General features: G+C 45.2%; 1 protein-coding gene across 1 annotated transcript in view; it reads right to left on the reverse strand.

Moving 5' to 3' along the window:
- Positions 1 to 12500, reverse strand: part of caskin1 (CASK interacting protein 1) — a 165119-nt gene that overhangs the window by 79052 nt on the left and 73567 nt on the right. Inside the window, 1 exon segment of the mRNA XM_079521656.1 lies at positions 9938 to 9989. Coding sequence (XP_079377782.1) covers positions 9938 to 9989 — 52 coding nt within the window.

Below are 12500 nucleotides of genomic sequence, written 5' to 3' on the forward strand. Positions count from 1 at the left end.
GGAACGCCTATACTGACTACTTCCTGGTCTTGACAGCCCATACATCCAAACAGAAAAGTCATATTTAAGGAAGAAGGCTACACATCTCATCTCCCACCTGTTGGCAAGTCAGATCATGCCGCCGTTGATACAGAAATATTTAAAACAAATGGATGGTGGCGAGGGAAGTGATAGTAATGCAAGAGGTCAGCCACTGGACAGCCGAATCAGAGGCTATGCTGCAGGACGCGTCGCGTCACGCTGACTGACTGGGACATGTTCCAGATCAGCTCTGAGAACAACGTCCGCTCCTTTACGGAGGTGACGACAAGCTGCAGCATGGCAACAGTGCTGGATGATACAGTCGTAGTACCCCGTACGGTGATGGGCGTTTCCTAATCAGAAACACCTGGGTCTGACTCTACACTACACACTACAGCCTGCATGAGCAAGGAACATGCGCACAGCTGCTTACAAACCCGGGAATATGTCTGGACATGAGGTACATATGATGCCAAGCAGCGATACAGTGCGGACAGGATGGATATTCAGTCCCAACAACGTGACAAGCAATGCACATGTGTCATGGACTAAGAGATACTGCTGCTCTGGCATAGTTGGTATTACCAACTGAACTCATTCTATGCATGGTTCGAGGTTAGTAATTCTAGCGTTTGGAGGCTGGCGTGGTTTAACCTGGTCCATTGCCCCCGCCGGCGGGGGCAATGGGGCTCAAGAGGACAATGGTTCGCAATCTTTTTAGTGACCCAAAAGAGAGATTAGACATTTGCCCGGGGCCCAAACTAGTGAAAATAGCAGATCTACAAGTTCACAACGGAGCGTGAAGCTTGTAGATCGGCTATTTCCACTACGTCTTCAACATTTGTTTTCCAATTTATGGAATTTCTTTGATTTTTCGTTTCTTCCTTCATGAAATGAATGAGATAAATCATTGAATTTAGTTTTTTTTTAAATTCATGAAATGTTTTACTTTTTCTGGGATTGTTTTTTTTAATGTTTTCTTTTGTTTTGAAATAAGAATTAAAAACAATGTATAGGAAACAAAAAAAATGAAGGGACCCATCAAAATGTGTCCGCGACCCACAAATGGGCCCCAGTGACCCAGTGTTTGGGAACCAGTGTTCAATACTGTATACAGTACGTTCTAATGCTGCAGCAGTGAGCACACTCATCCTCTCAAGAGGATGATGTGGATGACCAGGAAAGTAGCTGACTCTCTCCGGGAGACTCATCAAGGCCTGCACTATAACCGCTATATTTGGCTGCTGTTCATTTTCTTCAGTTCAGCTTTTAACACCATATAGTGCCCACCAAGCTGGCTGCTATTCTGAACTGTCAAACCAGGGACTAGGCTCTTCTGGAGCCCTTGAACCAGTTCAGGTATTTTTTTATCCTGCCTAATAATATTGATTCATTTTCAGTTTCTACTGCAAATTAACGGGTTCAGGACCCTTGAAAGTTGGTTCAGAACATGGAACCCGAAAAATGTGTGCCGGTTCCGCTGAAAGCACCAAGGTTCCAAGAATCTAGAACGGAACTAGTTCTAGAACCAAAGTTCTTTTGGTGGAAAAAGGGGCCACTGTGCAGAAGACCACCGTCCTACATCTGATCAACAGGAATCAAGTGGAGAGGGTGAGTTTCAAGTACATATACCTCATTTACTGAGGACTTATCATGGAGGAGGAAGAGTATAGAGGGTATGCGTGTGACATCATCATCAAACCCGGAAGTTATGCAGGATTATACCACAGGTCGTTTCGAGGAAGCAATCTGATTGGTTGAAACAACCTTCTAGCCGTGGGTTAAACCAGCACCATTCACCACCTAATCAAAACAAAGAATTCAGCTGCTCTGTTCTCCCAGAGCGCTAGCAAACTCGGTGGCTAGGCTAGCTAGTTTCTTGGGACATTTGTGGTCGTAGTGACTACATCTGTCATTAAAAAAATATATTCTTTCAGCGATTTTCTTAGTTTTAAGGGTAACTGTTGTATAATTGCAATATTACACTCGAGGGTGTGGGTTAACGTGATTATTGCCACTTCAGTGATGCTTGCGGAACTCGACTTCGTCTCGTTCCTCACCGCATCCCTGTCGTGGCAATAATCACGTTAACCCACACCCTCTCGTGTAATATTGCTTAAATGCCTACTGACTGGCAAAAAACTACTTTCTGGCGTTGACAACCCATGCATCCAAACAGAAAAGTCCTATCTGATTGCATTAAACAACGTTAAACAATGTTAAACTCACTTTGCATGTTGCTTTGCCACTCGATTTGCCACTCAATGTGCCATTCACTTTAAGCATGCGCATACCCTCTATAGGCAGCTATAGCGCCTGTACCTCCTCAGATAGCACGAGGACATTCTCCCAGGAAATCCCCGAAATCCTTCCACTCCACTCCACTATAATACTACACAGAGCATTCTGACTGGGGCTGCCGCCGCCGCCTGCCATCATGGAAATAGCTCCCCTCGGCACCAGCGAACACTGCAGAGGGTGGTGCTGTCAGGCCAAGTAGCTCCCCTCGGCACCAGCGAACACTGCAGAGGGTGGTGCTGTCAGGCCAAGTGCACCATGGGGATTTAACTTCCCTCCCAGCAGGGCTCAAGAGCAGGGCTGGAAGACAGAAGGACCCCCGCCACTCTAAGCAAATACCTATATGCTGCCACAAAGCCACCGCGGAGGGGCTCAGCGGAGTCTTTTCCCTCAAGCTATTATAGAGTTCTGAACGACGAATAAAATGGCTTTAACCTGCAATTACACACTCACCACCAACAGAGCACGCAGTATTTCCCTTGGAAAATATCATTTTTTTTTTATTGTATTAGCTGAGAATGTGTATAGTTCACCATAAAATATCTACCGCTATGCTTAGTGTACAGTATATATATATAGACTATATTTGGTCATCCTTCTGCTGCATAGTGTTGTCTATGCTTAGTATACAGTATATATATATAGACTATATTTGGTCATCCTTCTGCTGCATAGTGTTGTCTCCCACAGTTCACAAATGGAAAGTGAAAAGAAAATCAAGCAGATCTTTTATTTTTACTTGTTTATTATCTTTCCATACTGTATGTTTGTCATGGTCTGGCCCTCTGCCTGTCTACTCCCCTCTTTCTGTATCTCTCCCTCTGCCCAGTTGTCTGTCTTTCCACCTCGGCCACTTCCCATTGCAGCCCTCAGTCCTACACACCTGGTTCCACTCTCATCAGCCCAGCCCATTACAAACCTGTGAACTCTGCTACAATCAACCCACCACCTTTAAAAACTGTCGGAACATAAATCTTTGTCCGGTGCTCTACACTGTAGAGCACACTGTAGAGTCTACAGTGTTGTCCCTGAGTTCGTCCTTGAAGATTCTGGTTCCTTGCTTAGCTCTTCCGAATGTTTGGCGGTTTCTGGACTTTACTTCTTGGTGCATTTTGTAAGGTTTTTGCCTTTTTGACTCTCTGTCTATAGCATTCTGCTTTTGAAGAGTTTTGCATTGCATTCCTGATTTTTGTGCTTGCAGCTACAGCTAACACTTTGTTGTAAGCTTGACCTTGTTTATATTTAATAAATCTTATTTTGAACTTTCCTCTGCATTTGGGTCATTCTTCCACCGTGACAATGTTGTACATTGTTAGCCTGGTTAATAAACCAGACCGAATCAGCCGTTGGCAAAAAAAAATTGCCTACCAGCGGATTACGGTCTGGCGAGGCTCAGTAGCACGCCTCTTTCCTACAACCGAGAACAGGTCGGACCAATCGGGACACGGTATGCAATATGGGCGGGCTTTGGTACAGTGACGTTCAATGCTTGAGACTTTTGACTGACAGTAGCTCTGACCAATTGCGTAAAAAGAGAAAATGTTTGAACCCGCCCCCCGGGAAATTAAATCCAAGTGGAGCCAGCCCAGACTAATATACCGCGACAGTGTTGTGTGATATTAGTCTGGCTTATTAGCCAGGCTAGTACATTGTTAGCTCAGTCTATTGTGGAGTCAGTGTGCCGCGCCAACATTTCACTGCTCACAGCTCAGTACATGTATGAGCATGTGACAAATACAATTTCTTAAGTTGTTTGAGGCGAAATACAGATTTTCTGAATAGTTACTATATTCATACAGCAGGACTGTATGCAGTCACTGTACAAAGTGTACATGCATATGAAATCCTATTATATATTAAGGAAACGTCAGCCAGCCAGCCAGCCAGCCAGCCAGCCAGCCAGCCAGCCATGCACACGCACACACACACTAGGGCATTCATTAAACAATGTATGCATCGACGCATCGACTTCATTAACACAAGTCAATTCAAATTAGTCGAAAGTTTAAAAAAAAAGAAAGAAAAAGAAATAGTTTTCCCCATATTATTTTTGCTCTGTGTGTGTGTGTGTACAGATTAGAATTCAAACTGTAGGATTGGTTATTGTCACGGACATAAGTAATTATTTCCCTTTGCATCAGAGTTCAGCCACAGCCTTAATTAACAACCTGCAGCTGTGTTCTCCTTTGATCCCACTAATTGACTGGCTGAAGTTGAAGTTGTGTCAGAGAAGTACAGAAGCGCGCAAACTTTCTCCTCAAACTTTATCCCCCCCACCCCCCCACCCCCACCCCCGTGCTGACAGTGACTAGCTTTGACTAGTCAGTGCGGGTTGTTTACATGGCTCAGAAAAGACGAAGCTTGAGGACGTTATGCTTGGAGTTGTTGTCGGAGGAGGAGGAGGAGGAGGAGGAGAAAGTAATGTTCCCGTCGTGAAGGTGGAAGCTAATAGCAGATTGTATTCTGATGATGTGCCAAACTGCTGCTGGCTGCAATAATGTTAATTATACCTATGACCTATGTCTTCTATTGTGTTCTGAAGGTACACAACAAGGTTTTTTGTATTGTGTTCAGTGTGCTGTGCCAATTATGCCTCGTCTCAGTCTGTTGCGTTCTCTCTTTTCTGGTCTATGTGCCAGTGTGTGCAGGTGTGCCTGCACTGTTTAGTGTTTACAATTAAATGTGTATGTTTTGATAATCAGCGCCTTGCCATAGATACAGTGTGTGTGTGTAGCCTAGCTCTGTCTTTTCTAATGGGTTTCTGTGCCATATTGGAGAGGCCACTGTGTGCTCTCTGTGCTTTGTTTTCAGTGTGGCTCCGCTTTTACATGATCCGTCGTTTGACATGCTCTGTATTTGAGCGCACGCACCCCCACCCGCCCCCTGTTAAAGTCCTCCCGACTTTCCCTTCCCCACAGCATGATTATGAGCAGGAGGGGCGCTTATTTGTATATCATCTCCATAGCAATAGCACACACATTGACACGTGCAATGTTACAATCCACGTTGTGTTATTAGCACGCATAGCTTTGCTGAAACAGTGTAAACATCAACTTCTCATGGTTGTGGGTGGCAACGATTCCTCGCCGGGTCGTAAATGACCCGACCCGGTTGTTAGTCACAGTCACACGCACACAGATCAGCTATTTTCGGTGTGCGACATCAGTGCTCAACTATAGTACAAATCACCATAAAATGTTCACTAGAATTTTTCCCTGTCAACATAAAGGCCAGATAAAAAAAGAAGGAACCCTCAGGGTTAATATGGTGACAAACTGTCTGTGTGGGTGCTTTGCTGCTCTCGGTCTACCCAGCTCCTTCTGCAGTACATAATGTTCTCCTCCTGTGCTGTGCATGTGACAAGGTCCCTCCTAACTCATTTAATCCATTTTGGGCGGGAAGCCCTTTTGGTGTTTTAAGCATTATGTTGCACTTTAGCTATTGAAAAATAGCATTTTAATGTAGTGCAAATCTTTGAATATCTATTATTTCAGAGCGAACGCTTCTAACTCAAATCTTTGCTTCTGGGGTGTCCCTGGAACAACATATTTTCAGATGGGGGTCGGCGGCCTATTACATTTATTTTTGGGGGTCCTTCCGTCCTTGACATGAAAATGTTTGAGAACGACTGACATGGAAACATGGGGTTTTTCAGAAAACTGTCAGGATTTAGAAGACATTTGTAGAAGTGTCTTCAGGTCTAAATGGGTTAATCTCACAGTCCTGTACAGTATGTCCATCTCCTCTAGGCCTAATTACCTGTCCCTGGCTCTGTGCATGCATGGCTGTCTTACTGTACCGTACCAATATCTTCTCCTTCTGATCTCCTATACTCCTATTCTCTCGTACAGCACCTCCTACAGCACCACGTACACTCACTCCTCCCTGGTCCTTTCATTATCATCCTCTCCAGGTTGGTCCCCTGTTCACTATTCTTCTCGACTCTCGAGATTTTTTATATTTGTGAGTTTTCTGCCTTTGCTTGGATGGTACAGTACAGGGCCAGGCAGTGGAGATCGACAGGAAACAGGGAAAGAGTTGGGGAGTGTGACATCGATCAAAGGTCCACCGGGCTTGGGAATCGAACTCGGGTCTCGCTGTCAGCCTTCATCAGAGCCTACAGTATATATATACTGTATATACTGTATGGTACGTGCCTTAACCCATTTTGACCTGAGATCAGATTCTAAAAATGTCTTCTACATCCTGACAGTTTTCTGAAAAAGCTATGTTTCTATGTCGGTCGTTCTTTGGTTTTTCAAAAATAGCAGACCTACAAGCTCGTAGCGCGCCACTCGGTGGCGCGCTACGAGCTTGTAGATCTGCTATTTTTCAATAGCTAAAGCATAACATAATGCTAACACCAAAAGGGGTTCCCGCCCAAAATGGGTTAACCACTCGGCCATCTGCGCCCACGACTCCTCTATACTCTCGTCTCCTCTATGCTGCCCTGTTCCCCCCTCTCTCTCCCTGCCTCTGCTAATTATCTTAAGAACATATTATAAATAAAGATCAGTGATTTCTCCAGGCTTGCTGCTGTCACAGATGACTAACGGTATGCGAGCCGCTGATCGGCAGCACTTAGGCAATGAGCAGCGGGGTTACACGTGCGCACGCGTTGTACAGTACGCACATGCACATACTGTACCAGATCAGCAGAAATTCTGAAACTGCTTGGAGGACAAATAAATAATAATACTACAACAAGAATACCGAAACACCCACCGAGTAAACGATGATGAGATTGTGAATGTGCGTGTGGATTCATTACAGCTCTCCCGACCCTAAACCATTATCAATTATATTCCTTCAAACTCATTAGGCGTGTGCTTATTACAGACTTCTAATGTAATGCATCGCTCCAGCGACGGAGCCCATCGCATCATGTGAATGTCAGCTGACTCCTGGTGGAATATTCTAAACTAGGACGTTGACGCAAGATGACAGGATGACAGCTGAATCATTTAATGTCCTCATTGTGATGTTGGGTCTTCGCGCGGAGAAGCTTGGCGGCGGCATTTTCTGCTCTATACGCATCATGCTGGTTGGTCTTTCAGTGGAGCAGTGGCGTTTGCATCGGGGAGAGAAGAGCACATTTGTGTGGCATCGTCTTTCATGCACGCACGCACGCACGCACACGCACACGCACACGCACGCACGCACACACACACACACACACACACACACACACACACACACACACACACACACACACACACACACACACACAACTTCTGATCTGAAGCCACATCATGTCTGAATCTCTCGGGTGATAACTGGTTGTGTGCTCTCTCTATTCTATTCTATTCTATTTTACACGCAAACATTTTGTGTGTAAAATTCTATTTATTCTACACACAAACATACATGAACACATACTGTATGTGCTCAGACTGACACAGTGGCAGAACTGATATGATTTATCTGTGTTTCTATCTGTTTTTGTTTTGCCCATTACAAATAAAGTAAACCTTGTTATACAACCAGCGTATTTGCCTGATGCTCTCGCTCTCTCTCTCTCTCTCTCTCTCTCTCTCTCTCTCTCTCTCTCTCTCTCTCTCTCTCTCTCTCTCTCTCTCAGTAGTGTGTGTAGATTTGCAGTAGATTTATTTCTTTCTTTCTTTTCATTCCATGTATGTTAAGTGTGTTAATCCGCCTTGCACACACAGGAGGATTGCAATGCAGGCCTGGGCGGGACTTAGCATGATATAATACTGTTTTGTAATGTCAATCGGGAGGGACCACACATCATACGGAAGGACAGGGGAGAAAAACGGAGGGATGCCATGCAGAGACGGATGGACTGGGCAACGTAGAGGTGGAGGTTGAGGGACAGAAAGACACAGAGACGAATGGACTGGGCAACGTAGAGGTGGAGGTTGAGGGACAGAAAGACACAGAGACGGATGGACTGGGCAACGTAGAGGTGGAGGTTGAGGGACAGAAAGACACAGAGACGGATGGACTGGACAACGTAGAGGTGGAGGTTGAGGGACAGAAAGACACAGAGACGAATGGACTGGGCAACGTAGAGGTGGAGGTTGAGGGACAGAAAGACACAGAGACGAATGGACTGGGCAACGTAGAGGTGGAGGTTGAGGGACAGAAAGACACAGAGACGGATGGACTGGGCAACGTAGAGGTGGAGGTTGAGGGACAGAAAGACACAGAGACGGATGGACTGGACAACGTAGAGGTGGAGGTTGAGGGACAGAAAGACACAGAGACGGATGGACTGGACAACGTAGAGGTGGAGGTTGAGGGACAGAAAGACACAGAGACGGATGGACTGGACAACGTAGAGGTGGAGGTTGAGGGACAGAAAGACACAGAGACGGATGGACTGGGCAACGTAGAGGTGGAGGTTGAGGGACAGAAAGACACAGAGACGGATGGACTGGGCAACGTAGAGGTGGAGGTTGAGGGACAGAAAGACACAGAGACGGATGGACTGGACAACGTAGAGGTGGAGGTTGAGGGACAGAAAGACACAGAGATGAGAAAAGGGATGAAAGGTTGAGTTGGAAAGAGAGAGGAGGAGAGTGAGTGAGTGAGTGAGTGAGTGAGTGAGTGAGTGAGTGAGTGAGTGAGTGAGTGAGTGAGTGAGTGAGTGAGTGAGTGAGGGCGTGAGGGCGTGAGGGCGTGAAGGAGAGAACAGATGGGGGGGATAGATGCAGAAGTGGGGGCTGGTGGGATTGACATTGTACTTGTAGTACAACAAGGTGGAGGTGAGGGGGAGGGGGTGGGGGGTGAGAGACTATATTCTAATTTAAGCCTTCATATCCAATAATGGACGAGAAAGGACACATGCACAAAGACATATCCAACATTTGCAGTTTGCACACAGTACGCATTTACGTGGCCGTGCAAGTGCGTGTAATGTCTGTCGGTGGGTGGGTGGGTGGAGGAGATTGACGTGCATCATAATACCGTGTGAGGTGTGTTTGTTTTTCAAATTATCTCAATGTCATTTCTGCTTTATTGTGAAGGACAGGAAAGAGTGACAGAAATGACGGAACAGAGAGAAGAGATGAAGTGTAACAGAGGTTGTTTTCATTGAAAAACAGTCTGTGTTTACATTCAATACAGCTAAAAGTAGCTAAAATATCGAAATATATAAAAATGTATTTGCAGGCTCCACAGTGTTATTTTCAAATGCACACACGGCGAAGGCGACCATGCAACTCTTCAACCTGGGAGCAGTTAGAGCGTATTGCTCAAGGACACTTTGACACGACGCCAAGTGGAGGCTGTGATCGAACCGGGAACTTTCCACTTCCACAAATGGCAGCTCTACCCCCTAACGCCAGGGCTCCACCGGACGCGTTGCGTCTCCGTCGCGTCAAAAAACGCACCGGTTCAATTTTAATGCACGCGTTAATGTCACGCAACGCGGGCAGTGGAGCCACCCTTCATTGATTAAAAAGGGAACATTCCCTGACGGTGACGGAGACGTGACGCTGACGCGCCCGGTGGAGCCCCGGTGTGAGCCATTGCTGCCCCATGTGAAATGTATATATATTTTCTATAGGGGCCTGTGCATGGTGTGTGTACTGTACACAGTACTGTCTGATTGAATAGCATGATGCATACGATTGTGGTTTTAAATTCCACTTACCCATCTGTGTCTTGGAAGTTCACATTCACTTTCTTCGCAGAACCCAGGAGCTCTGAAAGGGACAGACAAGACAAGAAAAGAAGCACATCAATCATATGTCATCAATAAAGGGAGTCGTGACTTTAACACCAATATAGTAACAGCTGTTATAGCCTATAACAGTCTTAAGTCAGTGGAGCTCCCAGTCAGGGCTCAGTACTGTGGGTAAAAAGAACTCTGTGAACGTCAGTCTGGTCCATGTATGACTGTGTCTCAGAACACATGAGCGACACCCTGTTGGATCCCCAACCGCCTTGAGGACCACTTCCTCTATGCCTGTTTTCTTTCTCACTTTTTGTTGTTGTTGGCCTTTTACAGTTTCCTCTAAAGCACATGATTGAACCCTACAAACCCTCCCGCGCACTCAGATCAGCCAACGCAGGAAAGCTGGATGTACCCTCACTAAAAACGCTGGGACAACGCTCCACACGTCCCAAACTCTTCTCCCTTCTGGCCCCAAAACTGTGGAATGCACTCCCCGTTGCAATCAGAACTGCAGCATCACTCCCAATCTTCCGCCGTAGTCTGAAGACCCACCTTTTCAGACTCCATCATGGCCCATAGCACTTATCCTACCCCCTTAGATAGCACTTTTTAGACTTAGATAGCATTTGAAACAGACTTATAGCATGTCATGTAGACAGCACAATAATTGCATTGTATGTAGTCATAGCACATCATAGAACATATGTATAGCATAGTATAGTATATATGTATAGTTAATATGTATAGCGTCATTATATAGATATGTTCTAGTTACGTTCTTAGCTTACGCATGTTTCTTGATAAATGCATTTTATATATGTGATGTATTCCCATACTTTTGTTCTTGCCTAATGTAAGTCGCTCTGGATTAAGAGCGTCTGCTAAATGCCTAAATTGTAAATTGTACGTACACTACAGACTTGTTTTTCAGTTCAACAGACTAGAGCCACCAGTGCTTATTGAAGCACTGGTGCCTTTTCAGGTGTTTTGTGGCTTTCTTAGCAGCAAACCAACTATTCTAATACTTCATATTTCACATCCTCACACAGCACTGCACTGTATAGTCACATGGCTTTCTGTTTTATTTCTTCAAAACAATAGCCACAGTGTTGACCTAGCTCTGAATATCATTCATCATGTACTGTAGTACGTACGGCATACATAAGAACAGCTGGGGGTCTGTTATTGTGTAGCTGCTGTAAGTATGCCCTTGTTATGTGTGACACGTATATGCTCATAACATGACTGCATGTAATGCTTTTTACTGGTCTTTAATTCACAGTACTGATAAAACACCAGGGACATTAGCAAGGCTGTTCATTCCATTTGAAAGTGGAAAGGATAATGTAACTGAATAATAACTCAATTAGTAGAATGTACACATGCACGCACTCACGCACGCATTTAGAGCCTGCCCTACACAAACTGCTATACGTTGATAGTGGGGTATTTTTCGGACATTGACATCATGTTAACATCATCCTTCATATCATCCCTGTTGGCCAGAAGAACCCTCGTATCTCCATACATCTTTTTGTAAATGAATGCCCTACTTGATCATACTACAGCATCACAAAACAGCATTAAAAATAGCAGATCTGGCCTGGGCCATGGCTCAGCGGTCCAGGCACCTTGGCTGGTAATCCAGTCTGGCAGTGTGCCGCGGGTTCGACTCCCGATCCCGACGGCCTTTACTGCATGTCTTCCCCCCCATCTCTCTCCCCATTTCCTGTCAGCCTACTGTCTGTCCCTCCATAAAAAATATAAAATAAAGGCGAAAGCCAAAAAAAAAAAGAAAATCAGATCTACAAGCTCAAAACGTTGGCACAAAGCGACACATTTTGAGCTTGTAGATCTGCTACATTAGCTTCTTTTTTTCCCCACTTGAATGCTGAAAAGTAACAGTTTTGGACATATGAGTCTTTCCACCCGACAGAGGCGATGTGCTTTTGTGCTGTTATGTTTTTCCTTTCCGATTCCATTTCACGAGCATTAGGGTTCATAAAAACGCCTTTCCCCGAAATGCATTAAGACGCTCGAATGTCAAGCATCAAACATGTCATTATCGGGTTTCCTGGCTCGCCGCTATAGGAAGAGTGGGTGATGGGGTCATGGGAGTGTGTGCAGGCCGTAACATCCTCTCTCTCCCCGCTGTTGACTTCTGAGTCCCATGGTGACCATACCTGTCACTGTGAATACTTCCATTATGTCCCCTAGCTCTGGGGTTGCAATGACCGGATGATAGAAAATATCTCCGTCTACCGATAGGTCTGGTGGCATCAATTAAACGTAGGGGATAGAACTGGGTGGAGACAATTCTGAGATTAAAAACTAAATAACTGCATTGCAGAACCGATACAAAGTCCTGTAGAGCGGTTCTATCGTGTAAGCTCTGACATATCTGCCAGTGCTTTGTGTGTCCTTAAATATAGAAAACAGGTGCTCTTTGGAAAAGTAAAAATCACAGTGGAAAAGGATGATGGTGGATAGCGAACTTAAAGAAGGTCCAAGGCAACTCTGTTCAGTTCAAGTAGAAAAT

Source organism: Electrona antarctica (genome assembly GCF_951216825.1).
Source record: "Electrona antarctica genome assembly, chromosome: 14".
Taxonomy (NCBI): Eukaryota; Metazoa; Chordata; class Actinopteri; order Myctophiformes; family Myctophidae; genus Electrona; species Electrona antarctica.